Below are 20,191 nucleotides of genomic sequence, written 5' to 3'. Positions count from 1 at the left end.
CAACCCCAAAATCTGAATAAAAAGATGCAAAACCACTCTGAATGCCACTATAAAGATGAACAACAAGCCCAAAATGTGTCTTAAAGTTGTAAAACAACCCAAAATGTATGTAACAAGATGGAACATAACTCAAAATGTGACGATAACGATGCAAAATGAGACTAAAAAGATGCAAAATAACCAAAAATGTGACCTAAAAAATAGAAAACAAGCCCAAAATGTGTATAAAAAAACGTGTCAAATAACGCGGAATGTTATTAAAAATGGAAAACAACCCCAACATCTGAATAAAAAGATGCGAAACAACTCCGAATGCCACTATAAAGATGAACAACAAGCCCAAAATGTGTCTTAAAGTAGTAAAACAACCCAAAATGTATGTAACAAGATGGAACATAACTCAAAATGTGACGATAACGATGCAAAATGAGACTAACAAGATGCAAAATAACCAAAAATGTGACCTAAAAAATAGAAAACAAGCCCAAAATGTGTATAAAAAAACGTGTCAAATAGCGCGTAATGTTATTAAAAATGGAAAACAACCCCAACATCTGAATAAAAAGATGCGAAACAACTCCGAATGCCACTATAAAGATGAACAACAAGCCCAAAATGTGTCTTAATGTTGTAAAACAACCCAAAATGTATTTAACAAGATGGATCATAACTCAAAATGTGACAATAAAGATGTAAAATAACCAAGAATGTGACCTATAAAATAGTAAACAAGCCCAAAATGTGTATAAAAACGTGTAAAATAACCCATAATGTTATTAAAAATGGAAAACGACCCCAACTTCGGAATAAAAAGATGCAGAACAACTCCGAATGCCGCTATAAAGATGAACAACAAGCCCAAAATGTGTCTTAAAGTTGTAAAACAACCCAAAATGTATTTAACAAGATGGAACATAACTCAAGATGTCACTATAAAGATGTAAAACAAGCAAAATGAGACTAAAAAGATGCAAAAATAATCCAGAATTTGACCATAAATATAGAAAACGTGCCCAAAAGGTGAATTTTAAAGGAGCTAAACGAGCCAAAATGTGACTAAAACGATGGAAAACAACCCATATTGTGACTAAATAATAAAAAAAATTAAAAAAAAACGCAAATGTGACGTAAGAGTTATAAAACGACAAAATAAAAGGGCAAACTAAAAAAAAAAAAAGGAAGAAATCTAAAACAAGCCAACATGTACGAGGCATGAGCCCATCATGATGTACCGACTCTAATTTCTGTCCTGTTGTAATCCGCCTCCTGTTTTTTTCTTTTTTTTTTTTAAAGCGAGTGGGCCGCTGTCACATTGCTGAAGGTGTTATGTTTCCATTGGAAGACGTTTTTCCCCGTGCAGCTTCAAGTGGGAGGAAACAGAAGCTCTGGCTTTCTTTCTTTCTTTCTTTCTTTTTTCCCCCCCTAACTCCCTAAATGACTGCGAGAAGTGTCGGATGTCATCATTTTTACTCGGGGTCTCAAGGCAATAAAGCATAAGTGAAAAACGGGCGAGGGCAACGCAGAGGTTCGATGCCCACTCGGTGTTCAGTTCCCTCCTCGAGGATTCCTGTCAAATTCAGCCCAACAGTAAACAAAACGTAATTAAATTCTCCTCCTTTTCTCCCCTCTCTTTGCGTCTCGTCCTTTCTCCAGTGTGAGCTGCAAACAACAGTTTTATATATATATATATATATATATATATAAAGAATAAAAATCCGTGCGGCGCCGCCACGCGCTGCCAATTAACAAAACGGGGCAGATGTGAGAAAGTAGTTCCGGGGCGACGTTAGGGAAGTCAAAAGTTTCCGAGCGAGAGATTCTCGGAGTTAATGGTGATTGAAAGAGGTCGTCCCCCCCCCCCCCCCCCCCCGGGCTGGGGAAAAAAAACATGCAATGGCGCGTCTTTAAATAACACTCGCGTTCGCTCGTCTTCCTCGTTTCCGTCTTCATCGATCGAGGGTTTTGTGGTAAAAGGTGAAAGAAAAGCTCCACAAATCCGGTCATATTCCTCGGTTCAATGCAAATGAAAGGTTTTAGGAATTACCGGAGGATTACCGGTGCGATTTAAACAACCGTTTTTTTTATCTCCAATCCGCCCGCCCGCCACACTAAAATTGATACAAACCGAATAAAAGAGCAACTATTTTAAGGATATTCGGTTCACATGAGTTATTACCCAGACGTGTAAAGTATCCTGTGGCTCCTGAGCTGAAAATAGTTAAAACTGTTAGAAATAGTTAAAGAAGATGAAGCTGGTAAAAGGCCTAAAATAGTTTAAAAAAATAACTAAACAGAGCTTAGGAAGCTAAAGCTGCTAAAAGAGTTCAAAACTGCTAAAAACAGGAGTGTAGAAACTAAAGCTGCTAAAACAGCGGAAATCTGTAAAAAAACAAAAAAAAAAAGGTGATAAAAGAACTGAAAGAGTTTAAAACCCGCAAAAAAAAAATCACTTAAAACAGTTAAAAAAATAAAGATAAAGCTGCTAAAAGAGCAGAAAGAATTAAAAAATGGCTAAAAAGCACTAAAAATGCTAAAGCTGCTAAGACAGTGTAAGACTGCTAAAATCAACCAAAACTGGTAAAAGAGCTGAAAGAGTTAAAAACTGCAACAAGAAAAAAGAGCGAAAGAAAACCTGCTAAAAGAGTTTAAAACCCGCAAAAAAAAAATCACTTAAAACTGTTAAAAAATAAAGATAAAGCTGCTAAAAGAGCTGAAAGAATAAAAAAATGGCTAAAAAGCACTAAAGAAGCTAAAACTGCTAAAGCTGCTAAGACAGTGTAAGACTGCTAAAATCAACCAAAACTGGTAAAAGAGCTGAAAGAGTTAAAAACTGCAACAAGAAAAAAGAGCGAAAGAAAACCTGCTAAAAGAGTTTAAAACTGCCGAAAGCTGTTAAAAAAAGTAAACTGAAAAACAGGGAAAAAAAACAAAAGTTGCTAAAAGCGTTAAAAATGGCAAAAAGAGTTAAAAACTGTGAAAAGTGGCTTTTAAAAAAGGCCGAAGCTGCTAAGAGTTTGAAAGCTGAAGTTGTGAAAACTGTTCAAAATGGCTAAAAGAGTTTAAAAAAAAATAAATATCCCCCCCAAAAAAAGGGGGAAAGCTATGAAAACAATTAAAATGGCTTAAAATGTAAAAACTGTCAAAAATGGATGAAAAAAACAACCTGCGACAACAAAAAAGAGCTAAAGAAAACCTGCTAAAATAGTTCAAAACTGCCGAAAGTGTTAAAAAGAAGGGCTAAAGAAAATAAAGCTGTTAAAAAAGTAAAGTGAAAAGCAGAAAAAAACTAGTTGCTAAAAGCGTTAAAAATGGAAAAAAAGTTTAAAACTGTGAAAAGTGTCTTTTAAAAAAAACACCGAAGCTGCAAAGAGTTTGAAAAAGACGGCAAAAAAGCTGAAGTTGTGAAAACTGTTCAAAATGGCTAAAAGAGTTTTTAAAAAAAAATCCCCCCCCCAAAAAAAGGGAAAGCTGCAGAAACAGTTAAAATGGCTTAAAATGTAAAAACTGCCAAAAATGGATAAAAAAAAACAAAAAAAAACGGAAGAATTTAAAGCTGCCAAAAGAGTTACAAACTGTGAGAAGTTAAAAACGGCCTAAAGTTGCTCCTCATCCCTGGAGATTACATGAACTCTAGTCTTCTCACATGTACAGTCGCCGTTTTCTTTTATTTGCTGTCGAAAACTGGCACCAGAACGTTCCGGACAAGGTTGAAGGGAGCTAAACAATAATCTGGCAGCAGAACTTCCCCCGCCACTTTAAAGAAGCCCGGTACTAAATCACCGGCGGCGCATGACGGTCAAAGCCGCCAAGAGGAACAGACGCAGGCTGGAGTCCAGTCCTGACAAAAGGAGCCGAGAAAAGGCGGGAAACGGAGCCGAGCGGGTTCAGCGGCGCCGAGCGGGCGCCTCTTTTAGTGTGAAAGGAGCGGCGGGCGGTCGCCCGCCGGGGGCTTTTGTGTGCCGACTTCAGGTATTTCACCCGGCAATCAGGCGAGACGTTCTTTTGGCTGCCGCCGCCGCCGTACACAAGCTGGAGTTGAACCGCGGCGTGGTGTCTGATTACACTCCTGTGCATTTCCTTGGCACTCCTCTGGAGTGCCACTCCGCCGAGCGGCCCTCGGTATTGATCGCGTCGCGATACTTAACGCCCTTTTGTTTCATTCATGAGGGGATCGGATTCCTTCGCCGCCGCCGCCGCCGCAGATAAGACGCGAGGAAGGAGTTTGCGGAGGAGACCCGGAGCGCCCCGGCCGAGTCGCCGGCTGGGGGAAATTACCCCGGGGAACGGCAACGGACAAGTGTCGCGCGGCGCCGAGACGATAAGCCGAGCAGATAAACGTCCCCCGCTGTCGTTTAAATGATAAACTGGAGGAATTGCGGCTGCGGGCTGTCACGTCGGGATAATCCGGCGCCGGGCCGCTCGGCGCACGGCCCGGGGAAGATTTGTCGCCGGCTTGAATGAGAAATGCGGCGAGCATTGGGAAGTTTACGGCCATCTTCGTGAACATCAAGCGAGCGTCGGAGTCGAGGATTGGCTGGCCCCGCCTCTCTGTCTCCCAGTGGTGGAGGTAATCTGGAGGATTCAGATTAGGAGGGATTAAAGAACGGTTCGCAAGCCTCGGTTTTACCCTAATTTGCATGAAGTCATGCATGAAACAAAAAGATGTGATCGGATTAACTCGTTAGAGAAGGTGATGACGATCAACTAATGTGGCACTTAAAACCCGTAGAACATGATGAAGACGCCGAAAATGGTTAAAACTTCCACGGAACGGCGCCGGAAAATCTATTTATAGAGCCTCATTCAGACACGAGGCACTTCACAATAAAAGAAAGAAATACATGAAATCAAGGTGTCGTATTATGCTAAATTCACTTTCTGAAGGTTTTTTCCAGCAGTAATACTCGTCCCCAGAAGTGAAGAAAGTCTGTCCTCTCTCTCTCTCAGTTTTTAAAAAGTGCGTCGCTCCAACGAGCCAATCAGAACTCAAACCCTACATAGTGTCATCAAGGGTTTAGCCAATCCCCATCAAGGTATCCCTTTGACTCGCACCACGAGAGGAAGCACTTCCTCCTCTTCCCATAAATGGGCATGTGTGGGCGGAGCCAGAGCCAAAAGAGTTAAAAACCGCTAAAAAATGGCTAAAAGAGTTAACGACAAAAAAACTGCAAAAAAATGCCAGAGCTGACAAGAATAAAAAAATTGCTAAAAAGTACAAAAAACTGCTAAAAGATAACGCTGCCAAAAGAGTTAAAAACTGTCAAAAAGGGCTAAAAATGCAAAAGTTGCCGAAAGAGTTGAAACTGCGAAAGAGTTAAAAACGGCTGAAAATGGCTAAAATAGTTTTAAAAAAAAACGCAAAAAGAGATGAAAACTAAAAGGCTACAGAGAATAAAGCGACTTAAAGAGGTAAAAACTGTAAAATAAAAAAAACCGCTTAAAAGGCTGTTAAAACTAGTAGCGTAAAGAGCTACAACAGTTAAAATGGCTCAAATGGCCCAAAATATATATTTCTGTCAACATCTCAAAGCAAGTGAAAGCGGTCTAAAAAAAAATAAAATCAGGATGTCAATTAAACAAAAGGTTAATTTCACATAGACTTCAGTTTTGGCGAACACAACTCTCCCAATCCCGTTTTGTGGCTCCCGTCAAACTTGTTTTTGGCGGGAAATTTGAAAAACGTCTCTTTTAGTCGCCAGGGTGTCAGGTTGAAATTTCACAGAAATATTTCAGAAAAAAAAAAATAATCAGATCCGCCTGTCAGATTTGTTTCTTTTCAAACTGAAAATCAACTGAACTTTTTTTTTTTTAATTCCTCTTGGATCTGGTGATAAAAGCCCAATTCTGAGCGTGTTTATTTGTTGCTTGTGCTTGTTAGCCGCGAGGATAGTGTGCCTCTTTTCTATCACGTCTCGCAGGGCTCTAATCCCACGCCGTGCTGTTACAGCACAACCCGCCTCGCCGCTCCCCCCCCTTCCCCCGACACCCCGTGATATTTATTTTACCATAATCCAAATAAACACGTGGGCCTGCGCGCGGCGCGGCTCCAGCGCGAGGCAGAAGACGACTTCCTCAATGTTGATTTGTATCTTTCAAATCCATGTGCAGGCAGGTATTAACCTTTAGGCTTTAAGCGCTTCGCCCAAAATGTGCTGGTCAGCGCCTTTCTTGTTAAAGGCTTTTTTTTGCCGCCGCCGCCGCCGCGGCGTGACCACCGGTGTGTGATTGAAGTTAACACCGAGGGTAAGTGCCGCCTCAGCCTTCGAATTGGCAGTAGTTAGTGCTAATGAAGCAGTAATAACCAGGAAAATGTTCTTTATGGTGGTTATTTTTTACAACGATTACGCGGTCGCCTCCGAGCCGCTGCGGCATGATTACCCATAATTACAGCGAGGTGCAATTTTAACTGGGATATGCATTTTTTTTTATTTTTTTTTATTTTCATACGCCTCATTATTTCCCCCCGCGAATGCATGCAATGCTGTCACGGGGAGAAGTACCATCTTTAAAACATATATTCAAAAAAAAAAAAAAAAAAAAGGGTTGGAAAACAAGAGGGATCACTAACGAGTGCATTTTTATTTATTTATTTTTTTTTTTTTTAACCACGGGGATCGCCATGGCAACCAATAAAAGAATAAAGCACGGCCAGATTACAGGAGTTGCATGTAATTGGATTCAAGTTTCTGCGAGTCGGTAATTAAAAATCTGATTGCTTTGCTGGAGATACCTGAAGTTTCGGCTCGGCACAAAGAAACTTAATCGCACATGAGCCGCGTCTTTGGCTTTTAATTGCATTCAGGCGACAGTTCGGGGTGAAGATCGGGCGGTCTGCGCTCGACCCGACGGCCGTTTATCGCCGGAGCCGTCTCCCTGAGAACTTTGTCCTCGGGGAAAGTTTTCTGCTTGAGTTAGACGTTGTTGCTTCCTCCTCAGAAGTCACCAGTTAACAGGGGCACCAGTGAAACCGAAACACCCGACAGGGACGCTGTGGGCGGAGTCATGCTGTAGTGGAGAAGGAACGAGGCCGTCGAGTAGAGGGAAGGCGGGTAGGCTCAAGTTGAGTGAAGGCGGAGTCGGAGTGTGTTGGCTCATTCGGCGGCGGGCGATGACGTCATCACGTCAACGCCGAGGCGGGTTTTTTTTTTTTTTTTTTTTAAAAGGTCCCCACTCTGGAACCCGTTTTCAAAACAACTGGGGTTTCCTTAAACGCTGCAACGTGTGGACGATCGGCCGGAAGCGACGCGGTTACGTGAAACGGCGTCTGTCGTGTGGACAAGGACCCGGGAGTCGTGAGGCTCTGGAGGCGATCGGCGGCGGCGTTGTTTATGAGTGCAGAACAGCCAGTTTCTCCGGCCGTGATGCCGAGGACCAGGAGCGGCGTCGACACCGAGCCCCAACATTTTCAGAAAGTCGCGTTTTATCTATCATGGGTACTTAATTGATACTTTTTCAATATTAGTAGTGTTGTATTTATACTTTCTTAACTTCTACTGGTACTTTATTGATACTTTTTGAACTTGTACTCGTACTTTGTTGATACTTTTTCAAGATTAGTAGTATTGTATTTATACTTTTTAAATTTCTCCTGGTACTTTGATGATACTTTTTCAATATTACTTGTATTTTATTTATACTTTTTTAACTTCTAATGATACTTTTTCAATGTCACAAGTACCTCATTGATACCTTTTAACTATTACGAATACTTTATTTATACTTTTTTTTTACTTCTACTGGTACTTTAGATACTCTTTCAATATTACTGGTATTTTATTTTACTTTTTTAACTTCTACTGATACTCTAAAACTTTTTCAATATCACCGGTACCTCATTGACACCTTTTGACTATTACTGATGAAGTACAAATAAAGTAACACTTTCTTAACTTCTACTGCTACTTTATTTATACTTTAACTTCTACTTTGATACCTTTTGGAATATCACAGGTACCTCACTGATACCTTTTAACTATTGCTGATACTTCCTTTACACTATTTTAACTTCTACGGGTAATCTATGGATACTTTCCCACTATTACTTTGCATTAGTACACAGTGGAAGTCGTATACATGTTGTCTTCAAACACGCAATAATAGAGCTGTTGCTATGGGAACCTATTGAGTCGCGGCAGTTTGGAGGAGATCCTGAGATTTACACTAAATTCCATCGGAAATTTTCTAGTTTTAAGAAGAAGAAAAAAGTGTGAATATGTTGGGATGTTGGGAATATCATATGTAAGAGCTCTAAAAAAAAAAAAAAGAATAAATCAGCAATGATGGCTGCTTTGCTGGAGGCCGTCCCCCTTCATCCCTCTCTCCTCATCTTCCAGGACGGATCCCCGTTGAGCCTGAGCTTCGTCCCGCTGGACGTCAAACTGAGCAACTGGGACGACCTGCCCGCGGCCTTCGCCCGGCGCCGGGAACACCGGCTGCAGGTCTGCCCTTCCCGCCAGGAATTCATTCATCACTGTTGAACAACTGCTTTCCAGGTTGGAAGAGGTTCCTGATTTCAAAAAAAAAAAAAAAAGATTCCGGCTGAAGTTTCAACACTTTCCCGTCGGCCGTGTTCAGGATGACCTTAATTTTCATATCGCGCTCGGGCGCTATCTCTTCTGACCCAGTAAAGATGAGAAAGATGAGGCACACGGTGGTAAGGGCGGGGGGGGGGGGTTATTAAACCTGTGTGCCATGTGAAACTAATGACACCCCTGCTCATGAGCAGCCTCCCAGCATCAGCAGCCTGATAGATGGACGGCGAGCGTGGACGTCCACTCCGAGGAGGAGAGAAAGTGCGGTTTTATGAGGGTCTTTAAAGGAGACGGATCATCGCCTCAAACGACCCCCCCCCCCCCCATCCACCCACCGCCACCACCCCCACCGCGCGCCAGCCAAGCTAATATTAAATCCTGCAATCTGCTGCGGCCGTAACCCAGCCGCTGACACGCGTCCCACCGGTGGCGTTGTTTATGTGCGTTTGTAAAACCCCAGGCGCGAGGCCCCGCCGCCGCCCCCTGACCCATCATTCACGCCCCGTTACTCTGCAATTGTCCGTTCAGATCGATACCGAGGCAACGGCCTTTCACGGCGGGGCGGGGGAGCGGCGCGTAAACCTTCCAGAATAAACAAAAACTCCGGGAAGGAACCGTCAATCACTATAAAACCTGAATCTGGACGATCCGTACGCGGATCGTTCCTCCATTAATCTTCAATGCGGCTTCATCCACCTGAAGGCCACCAGGAGATGATCACAGCCGGTAAAAGCAGGTTCCTGCATCCGAACGCTAAACTAAACTAAACTGTGCGATTTGGTTGGTTTCACACACTAACGTGGTAATACCACTGATGCCCTGTGGGGGGGGGGGGGGGGGGGGGGGGGTGTGGAGCAGAGTAATTCGTGCGCGAGCAGAAATGGATAAAGCCCCGTTTTCACGCTAGCTACGCTCAGAGACACTGAAAACTTGTGGGAAATGGTTCCCAAGGCGGAGCTTTTCGAAAACGCACCTTTTCGAGAACACTTCTTCGTGGACACAGGAAAAATGTAACTTTGTCAAAGCGCTCTAACTCAGTCTCTGTGGAAATGGGGGAAAGCGCAACTATTTGAAAATGCTTAGTGTGTCTCCATAGTAACGCGGGAAAACACAACTTTTTGAAAAAAAAAACTCCATCTCCGTGGAAATGGGAAATCGCAACTTTTTAAAAGCACTCCAACTCCATTTACATGGAAACACGGGAAAACGCAGCTTTCGAAAACACTCCATCTTCGTTGAAATGGGAACATGCAACTTTTTGAAAAGATTTTGTGTCCGTGGAGATGGAAAAATGCAATTTTTTGAAAGCGGTTCGACTCTGTGGAAATGTCGAAAAGTCGAAAACGCAACATTTTTTTTTTCAATGTTCAGAATACGTCTCCATGGAAATTTGAAAACGCTCCTACTCCATTTTCGTGGAAACGGGAAAAGTTTTGAAAATGCTCCAAGTCCTTTTTCATAGCAACAGCAAAATGCTACTTTTTAGGAAATGCCCCGACTCAACTTTTCTGAAGTGCTGCTACTCTACGTGTACGGGCATGTAGTTTCACTTCAAACAAGCAACACCCAACATGCTAACTACGCCGTGTTCAACGCGTCGTTTTCAAAACATTGCCAAAACGTTGAAACAAAAGCGATGCACTTTCACTTGAAACGTCGTGTAATTGGGGCCTAAGACATGAGAGATAACAATCGCTATTGTATCGAAAATACAATACTTGGTCCCACTGCACTGCCCTCTGCTGGAAGTCTTGAGTAACACTGAAGGATCCAGTGTTTCTTAGTGTTAAATATTGGACAGTATAAATGGAAAACAGCAGATCGTCCACATAGAAACAAACCCCACACCTTGTTAAAACCCTTCAGATTAGTATGAGAGGTATAAATAATTCCTGTTCTGACATTTCAACCCCGCTCTGCCTTCGTGTGACTGAAGTGTGTCCAGAGAGCTCTCGAAGGAAAGGTTGCGAATGTCAAGAGGGTCTAAAAAAAATCCTCCACTGAACTGAAACTTATTATTTTATCCGGCGCACAATCGCCCAACCTGCAGGTAGCTGTAATATGCTAATAGGTTTTGGGTCGAATGTGTCATCCTGGCAAGTTAGAAAGGTGATGAAACCGTGATCAATCTCATCCCGCCACCCACGCTGCCTTTCACCCATTAACCCGGCCGACCTCAGGAGACGCTGCTCGCTGGACGGGCCATCCTACTCGCTCCTCTCTCCTCCAACCGCTTCACCTCCGTCATGGCCGGCGACGCCGGCAAAGCTCATCCAGTTTCCTGCCGGGGGAAAATGTACCAGAGCGTTTCTGCAAATTTACATTTACAATTAATATAATTTCCCTTCAAGTATTTTATCTCAAAACCAGACTTGAACCACCCATATTCCCAATAATGACCAATTTCCCAACTGAATTAAATATAAAATAGGCAAACTGTGTGAAATCACTAATTGCTTTAGATTTATGTGGCATAGTGACATAAACACACATACACAGTATGTATTAAGAATCAGTATGTCCAAAATATTAGATACAGACATTTGTTTTTTTTAAAAATAAACAGAAAAGGCTAGTTTTCATATGTTCATGAATCCAAATGTCCTATTAATGTATCGGTGGCGCTTTAACCCCCCGTGGTTTAAAATATCTGAGTAAACTGTGCTAAAAGTTTCGAAACGTTGCACCGAGACACATCGAGTGGACAAAAACAGGCACAAAATGACCACAATGATACATAAAGTGGACAAAAAGAGACAAAGTGACCACAAAAACACACAAAATGGAGTCAAAATGACTACATAGATGCATAAAGTGGACAGAAACAGACAAAATAGACTCAAAATGATTACATAAATGCATAAAGGGGACAAAAAGAGACAAAATGACCACAAACACAAACAAAGTGGACCTGCAGACACAAAATTACCACAAAGATGCATAAAGTGGACAAAAAGAGACAAAATGACCACAAAAACACACAAAATGGAGTCAAAATTACTACATAGATGCATTAAGTGGACAAACAGACACAAAATGACCACATAGATGCATAAAGTGGACAAAATAAGACACAAGAGAAACACAAAGAAAGTGGACAAAAAAAAATACCACAAAGACACAAAGTGGACAAAATAAGACCAAATGACCACAAAAACATCGACAATATCGACAAAAAGAGACATGAATGTTGTACGTAAAACACGTTTCTCAACCTAGATTTGTACAACTGTGTATTCTAGAAACGGGTACGACAGTTGCAGACTGCACCGGGTCAGCCACTTCATTCGACACACCAACGAATAACGAAAGAAGCACTCAGAAATCTGACGTTCAACTGAGAAACGAGACCAAGCCCGAAGAAATCGTCCTCAATGAAATGTGTAAAGACTTGGAGAGGGAAAGCCTGAGTGTTGAGAAACGGTCTGCATATTGAGTTTTTCTCCTCACACAAGTCATCTGCTTAGCAAATATCTCTCTCTTCTTTTTTTTTTTTAAAGTGTAATATGGAGGTAAATTGCCCATTAGGGCCCCGCCACCTCATCTGCTATTTGTTATTTTGCCGGGAGATTTTCTTTGAATCTCGGACTCGGCTGAAAGCATGGAGACGACTTTGATGGGTTTTTGTTCAGCTCCCTGGAAAACGGGTCTCCCTTTTTGAATTGTTTGTTTTCAGCTATGAAGTGTATTTTGGAGGACTGAAAGAATGTCTTTGCTTTTAAAGAGATTCCAATGTCCAAACCCATCAATTTGCGGTGAAGATGAAGGCTTCGGTTTCTGCCGGAGATTGAATATGAAGTGAGACGTCTCTCTCTCTCTCTCCCTCTCTCCCCCCTCCTCCCTCTTTGTTACAGGTGCTGAGGTTCGTTCAGGAGTGGAGCGGCCTGCCCGCCATGAAGCAGAAGCTACTGCGACGCAGCGGCGTCCTCTTCCACAGTCCGACCCTCGGCCTGCAGCAGCTGGCGGCCGCCCAGCGCCCGCACTCCAGCACCAAGAGGTCAGACACCCGGAGATATGACTTTGATCTGCACTTCTTACCGATGGAAATCCCTACGTCTGCAGTCACGGCGCGGCAGCTGTATGTAGGCATCAGTTTATTTGATTATAGATGCTTGAGCACGAAATGAACGACATTGATCACAGAGAAATGCAAAATGAGTGCAAAAGCACTAAAGAAAACAAGCTTAAGGGACAAAAAGGTGACTCAAATGACCTAAGAGACACATTACGGGGACGTAAAAAGAATCAAAATGAACTGAAAGGCGCCAAATGATCACAAACAGACATAAAATGATCACAAAATGACATTGAATAGACAGAAAGAGGCACAAAATGACCACAAAGAGACCAATTGGACAAAAAGAGACACAAAATGACCACAAAGAGACACAAAATGACCACAAACAGACATAAAATGACCACAAACAAACATTAAATAAACAAAAAGAGACAAAAAATGACCACAAAGAGAAGGAAAGTGGACAAAAAAGACACAAGATTACCACAAATACACATTGAGTGGTCCAAAAAGAGACAGAAAAATGACCACAAAGACAAAGTGGACCAAAAAAAAGACGCAAAATGACCACAAATACACATTGAGGGGTCCAAAAAGAGACAGAAAAATGAACACAAAGACAAAACAAACGGATGCCAAATGGTCACAATGACTCAAGGCTTTGAGAAAAAGAGTCCAAATGACCTCAGAAAGAAATAAAGTTCAAGACATTTTGTGTTTTAAACATGCAGGGGCAGTGCACTATATTTTCCACCAGGAGACATTGTTGTCGAAAGACTTCCAAATATTTGATTCCAAAGCTCATTATTCCGTCTAAAATGGGCTTGCACGAGGCCTCTGGACTGACATTATCTTGACGTGTCAGTTTTAAACCAATCACACGGGCGGTTTGCGCCCGAACGAGCAGCATTTGTCATTTTCTACGACATTAGTTCCGTCTGTCGGAGATGGAGGTTCTCTTTTGATCGCCAACCGCTCTGTCTTCATCATTCACCTGTGGAACGCCTCCATAACGAGCAAATCAGCCCCCCACCCCCCCACCCCCCCATCACCAGCCAATCAGCGAGATATAATCTGACTTGGCGCCTCCTCCGGGCCGGTGGGTGTAAACGCCGGGACGGTGGAAACGGCGAGATAAATTAGTTCCCAGCGTTATGTCAGAAAAACCGAGCGGCGGCGTGCGAGATTTTCCCCGAGAAACACGGCGATTTGTAAATGCGAACCGCCTGAGGCGTCACGGACGGATGAATAGTGTGTGTGTGTGTGTGTGTGTGTGTGTGTGCGTGGGTGTATCAAAGGATGTCAGCTGAGGCGCGAGAGAAGACGGGATGAACGCTGCTTATGTGTACATGCGTGTTGTTGTTGTTTTTTTTTCTTTCTCTTTTTGACAAACAAGCATTGTTGCTGGCACACTAATTACAGCTGGCGTGGATGGAGGCAGGGAGAGTTTGCCAATTACAGGGTAGACTCCTGTGTGTGTGTGTGCGTGTGCGTGTGTGTGCGTGTGCGTGTGCGTGTGCGTGTGTGTGTGTGTGCGTGCGCGGAGGGAAAAGAGGGAGAGCGTTTCACAAACCGCGTTTTTGGGTGCATGAACCTAATCAAGGTGCGAGTAGGAGGCGATTGGCCCGGCTTGATTTGACACCCGTTTGATTTATTCGCTAATCAGAACCAATCAAGCTCCGGCCCCGGCGTGGCGCGGCGTGGCGCGGCGCGGGGACGACCGCGGCCCGCCTTTCCCCGCAAACCGAGCCGCTCGGCTTTCAGCTCCACCCTCGCATTGGGTTTCCAACGCGCCGGATGATGCGGGCCACGGGAGTTGAAAAGGTTGTTTTTTTTAATCCAGTTAAAATCCAGCTTATTGTAAAATTACCACAATATTGGCTGCGAATACGCCAAATTTAATCACCGTAGTCAAGAAAAAAAAGACATGTTCTCTCTTTATATATAAGCAGTTCCTTGTTATAATCGGCTTTTTTTTTTTTTTTTTTTGACGATAAGAGTCTTCTTCATTGTTGACGGGTGCTTTTCGACATGACTCAGCATCGGGGCCCGGATTATCCGCTTCAACATTTAAACAACATGAAACATGTATGTCGGTGTCGGACCTCAGATTGAAACTTAAAATCTGCCGTTTGAAAGTTAAAGAGCGAGGGCGTCGCCCCCCAAAAACGTGAGGCTTTGATTGCCGTAAAACACACGAGGCCCGAGATCGTAAACCCACCGCGGTTCGATTTAGCCGCTAACCGCTAAACGTGACGAGTATAAACCCCCATGTGACTTACAAATGAGCCGAATCTCCGGGGTGCGGTGCTCCGCGGCGTGGACGTTTGCAGACGACTCCACCGTCGTTTTTTTTTTTTTTTTTGGTTTTGTTGAATTTTTCGTGGGAGCAAATCACCGCTATGCTATCGCCATGATTGACGCTTGCGCCTGCGGCCAATCAACACGCGTCACAATCGGTCGTGTACTCTCGCGACAGGAAGTTGCGCTATGAAAAAAGCTTCAAATGAGCTTGATATTCAATATATTTATTTCGTAATAAAGTTTTACGACTTCATTTAAAGACAGGACTGCACACGCGAGAATACCAGCTGACGACTCCTTTAAAAGATCCTGACCGATCGTTTTCTCATCACAGAGATAAGGAATAAACGATGTGTCACAGGAACAGCGGGAGGCAAAACACTTGTGCACGAGCGTCCGGCTCGGTCGCACGGTGCCATGCCCGAGACGTGCGACGGCTATCTGAGCCCGCACTTTTAATCCAACACAAAATTAGCTTGCGCGCTCCGAGCGGGCCCTCCGGGCCCGATCCCCCGCGCTCCCTGACAGAGCTTAAAAGTTTTTGTGAAGCCGAGTGAAGTAATATCGCCGCGTCCCCCTGTGCAGGAGCGATTAAGTAACTGTCCACACCGACGCTGTGGCACCAAACGCTGATCTGCAGACGACGCTTCAGCTTTCAGTCTTCATTTTAACCTTAAAAAGGCTTGAAAAAAGGAACTAAAACTGTTTTGTAGACCCAACATGCCGTAATAAAGGCTTTCGACCGCCTTTGTATATCACAAATGAGACGTGGAGTTTTCAAAAAGTTTAGTTTCCTTTCCCATCTACTTTTCCTTAACCCCGTGGATGAAGATCTGGGTTTTAGATTATTTAAAGTTGTTCAAGGCAGATTATTGCTTTGGCAACTTAACATAATCTGTATTGAGTCGTCGTGAGTTTCCCTGAACGCTCGGGTGAGCGGGTCCCTTTAAATGTTGTCGCCGCAAGGAATTGTGGGGCAGCATGAGCCGGTCTCTTTCGGTACAGGAAGCATCAGTGTTTCCTAGGCTAAAGGAGGCTCTAAAGGAAGCATTGAGCCTCCTTTCCTTATCATGGCCGCCACTTAAACACTTCCTGGCTTAAGGAAAAGTGGAGAGGGATTATTCGGACGCAACCATATTGTTATCAAAAAGTTGCGTTTTACCCAAGTTTTCAGGAAGACGTTTTCAAAAAGTTCCATTTTCTCCCGTTTCTACGGAGACGGAGCGTTTTTTTCGAAAAGCTGCATTTTTCCCAGTTTCCATGTGGACAGAAAGTGGAGCATTGTCAAAAAGTTGTTGTTTTTTTTACCCCATTTTACACAAAAACAGAGTCGGAACATTTAAATAAATAATTGCAACCCCCTCCTGTTTCCACAGAGAGGGAGCATTTTCCAAAAAGTCGCGTTTGCGAGTCGACGCGTCTGTGAAAACTTCCACTTTAGGAGCCATTCTCAATAAGTTGCGTTTTTTTTTCTTTCAAAGATGTGTTTTCACTTGTTGTCGTGTAAATGATGCCGAAAGACGTCCAACCTTTTTCCTCCTCAAAGAGTTACGCTGCAAAAAAAAAAAAAGAAAAAACTAGAATTCCCAAATAAGCAATTTGATGAGACCCTCCTCCGTGTTCAATCTCTCTCTTTCTGGAACTCGGGCTTCCTCTTAGAAATTTGCAGTCTCAAGTGGAAACGGTGAGAAGAACAAGGCTATTTTAGTCAAACCTCCTCCAGACACCCCCCCCCCCCCCCCCCCCCCCCGAGGCAGCTCCGTGTACAAACAACGCACACAAAGACGTTTGAACAGGATTCGGACGCCTGTAAATGAAGCACATGTCTAAATTCAACACATCGTGCACCTCCATGTTTCTTTCTCTTTCCTCGCCGGGTTCCCCTTCCCCCGCTGGGGCCGCGGGAGCCGAGCGGCGATCAATCAAAGCGGCTTCAGCCGAGCCGCAGCTTGTTAGTTTGATTTCACACAGCCGAGCGGGGCTCGGCCTCCGGCGCCGGCCGCGCGCTGGGCGTCAAACGGCCGCCGAGTAACCCGGCGCACATCACGGGGGGAAACCGCTGCGTCGTGGCAGAACCGCCGCAACACTTCTAAACGTGCACAGCGGACGCCGGAGCAGCAGAAAAGTCGCGCGGAAGCGAACCAGCCGAAGTTTGCCGACTGACCTGAAAGTGTCTCAAATCCTCCAAAATGAAGGAAAAAGAGGAGGTGAAAAGAGGACAGAGACCTGAAGGATCGCCAAACAGAGCATTCGACCACGAGGCAATATAAAGAAAATAATGTGCGAGTTGATCAGAAAGACGTGGAACATCGTCAGAAAATCAGACACAATGACCGCGGATGCAAAAAACCAACCTAAAAATGTGCAAAACAACCAAGAGCACATGGTCGACGATTCCTTTAGACGTGCAAAACGACCGAAAAGAAACGCCGAAAGACCAGAACAGCAGAAGTCAAAAGGCACAAAAACGTCGCCTAAGGTGAGATGAAGACGTCCATCGGCATCCAAATAACCCCGAAGACATGCAGAATGACCAAAAGTAAACAAAAACAGCTGAAAAATGAACTCAAAAAGGCACAAACAAAAAATGAGTTAAAATGTCCAAACGCGCATAAAAGAACCCAAAACGCTCACTGAATAACAACCCACCAGCATGCACAATGGACAAAAACACACTTGACCGCTGGCAAAATGACCAAAAAGGAGCACAAGAAAGATCAGAAACGCTTGAAAAGTGAACTCAAAAACTGTGATAAAATGTCCCCAGACATCCAAAATGACCCACAACGCATGCACGTGAACCATTAAGACATGGGAAAGGACCAAAAACAGTCGAAACAGCTGAGAAATGGATTCAAAAAAGAGAATAAATGTCCATAGACGCATAAAATAACCCAAAACACTCACATAACAACTCCTGAAACATGCCAAATGACCAAAAGCACATGTTGGACAATGGACAAAATGGACAAAAAGAAGCACAAAAAGACCCGAAACGGCTGAAACGTGAACTCCAAAAGACACAAAAACGGAGATAAAATGTCCTCAGACATCCAAAATCGCCATAAGCACATGCTGATAATTGTTTAGACATGCAAAATGACAAAAACACCAGAAACGGCTGAAAAATGAACTCTAAAAGACACAAAAACAGCAACAAAATGTCCACATGACTTGTAAAGTAACGACAACGGGATGAAAACATCGAGAATGACGACATATTACCACAAAGAGGTGCAGAATGAACCATGAGACGACCTAAACAGTATTTTAAATGACTCCAAAGTACAAAAACAAAGTATTTTAAGTATCGATCAACGTCCATTTACCATCTTCTGTTTCGCTTCAGCAGGACCGGAGAGACACGATCACATTCCTCCATTTGGAGGCATTAGTTGAGGTCAAGCGTGCACACGCTAGACGTACACAAAAACGTGACGCAAACCGTTGTTGCTGTCGTTTTTGTTGTTGTGTTGATAAAAGCAGATGTATGGGATGCATGTCCATGTGGTTGTTTCCTGGAGACACCCCCCCCCCCCCCCCCCCCCCCCCCCACACCCCCCGAGTCTGACAGAGGACACTCGGATCGTGTCAGAAAATGTAATTCATACTGAAGGAACGGTGCCCACTGCATAAACACACACACACACACACACACACACACACACACACTCCCAGAAGCACAGCCGGACTCCAGTTTAGTTTGGAGGTATCTCGTTTCATCCCGCCTCAGCTCCGGGACCGTTTGAAGCGAAAAAGCAGCTCTTGTGTTTGATGGAGACTTACCTTCTTCCTCACCTCCTCCTCCTCCTCCTCCTCCCTCAGCTTCCAGAGAAACTTCTCCCCTTTGATGTCTCTCGCTCTCCTCCACTCTTCCGCCTCCTGTCATCCATCTTTTTTCCCTCTTCTCTCCATCTCCGACAGGATTCTGTCCAGATGGAGCGAACGCATGGAAATGGTAATCAGGGAGACGCGGGACACTTGTTTTCTTGTTGTACGTGAAGACGTGAAATATGGAATTCAGTCTATGTTTTTGTCATCAGGAGGACGTGAAGCGCTCCAGAGTCCAAACATGTACCTGTCTCTTTACTCCCCCCCCCCCCCCTCCCCCGTGTAGTAAATGTTTCTTCTTAGTTAAGCAGCGGTGAATTTATTTCCCTACATGCCTTATAGCTCCAGGAGCCCGTTCCAGCTATTGATTTTTATTTCAGCGGTGGCAGGGCCGCCGTTTGTCCGCCAGCGCTGGAACTTTCATCAAACTAAGAAAAGGGGGGGGGGGAATTGACGGAGCCGTCAAAACAAATCTGCCGTTTAATTATCGATCGACGATTGGCTTCAACACCGGAATCGATTGAAACTGAAATCCAAAGCCACGCTTTCTTTCTTTCCACACGTTTTTGAACATGTTTGATCCCGTGTCGAGAGCAGTTGTAAAAAGTGGCGTCTCCCCCCCCCCCCCCCCCCCCCCCGTTTCCACAAAGAGGGAGTCAGATCGTTTTCGAAAAGTTGAGCGTTTCCACGGAGACAGGGCTGCAGCACGTGACGAAAAATTGCTGTGTTCCCGTTTCCATGGAGACGGAGCATTTTCAAAAAGTTGATCCCCCCCCCCCCCCCCCGTTTCTGCGGAAACCGCTTTGTCCTCAGAGCGTTTATGAGCTTTTTCGCCCTGTTTTCACGGAGACGAAGTTGGGGTGTTTTTTCGAAAAGTTCCACTTTTCCACAGAGAAAGAGTCGGAGCGTTTCCACAAAATTGCCTTCTTCCCCTTATTCCACGGAGGGGAATTTTCATAAAGTTGCATTTTCCCCTGTTTCCACAAAGAACGAGTCAGAGCATTTTGAAAAAGTTACGTGTTCCCCTGTTTCCATGGAGACAGAGTCGGCCCGTTTGCAAAAAATCGCTTTATCCCCGTTTCCACAGAGATGCAGTCGGGGGATTTTCCCCAAAAAAGTTGCACGTTCCCCTGTTTCCACGAGGATAGAGTCAGAGGATTTTGAAGAAGTTGCGTGTTCTCCTGTTTCCATGGAGACCCGTTTGCAAAGAATTGCTTTGTCCCCGTTTCCACAGAGACGCAGTCGGGGGATTTTCAAAAAGTTGTTTCCCACGGAGACGGAGACGGATGGGTCGCATTTCCAAAAAGTTGCATTCTCTCTGTTCACACTGAGTCGGACCGTCTTTTTTGAAAAGTTCCACCTTTTGGGAGCCGTTTTCAAAAAGTTGCGGTTTCATTGGCTCCGGGCACCGTTGTCGAACGTTCTGCGTCTTCACCTGAAACCGTTGTCGTGTAACCGCGGCCTGAATGTCGCGTCCTGAATGAAACGTACAGCTGAAAGCCGTCAG

At 44.2% G+C, this 20,191-nt stretch overlaps 1 protein-coding gene across 1 annotated transcript in view; it reads left to right on the top strand.

The window, feature by feature from the left end:
- Positions 1-20,191, top strand: part of zranb3 (zinc finger, RAN-binding domain containing 3) — an 82,439-nt gene that overhangs the window by 50,388 nt on the left and 11,860 nt on the right. The window contains exons 16-17 of the mRNA XM_080492748.1: positions 8,334-8,438; positions 12,386-12,528. Coding sequence (XP_080348874.1) covers positions 8,334-8,438; positions 12,386-12,528 — 248 coding nt within the window. The remainder of the gene's footprint in view (positions 1-8,333; positions 8,439-12,385; positions 12,529-20,191) is intronic.

This window comes from Lipophrys pholis (genome assembly GCF_963383615.2).
Source record: "Lipophrys pholis genome assembly, chromosome: 23".
Taxonomy (NCBI): domain Eukaryota; kingdom Metazoa; phylum Chordata; class Actinopteri; order Blenniiformes; family Blenniidae; genus Lipophrys; species Lipophrys pholis.
This window is presented reverse-complemented; position numbering and strand designations above follow the sequence as displayed.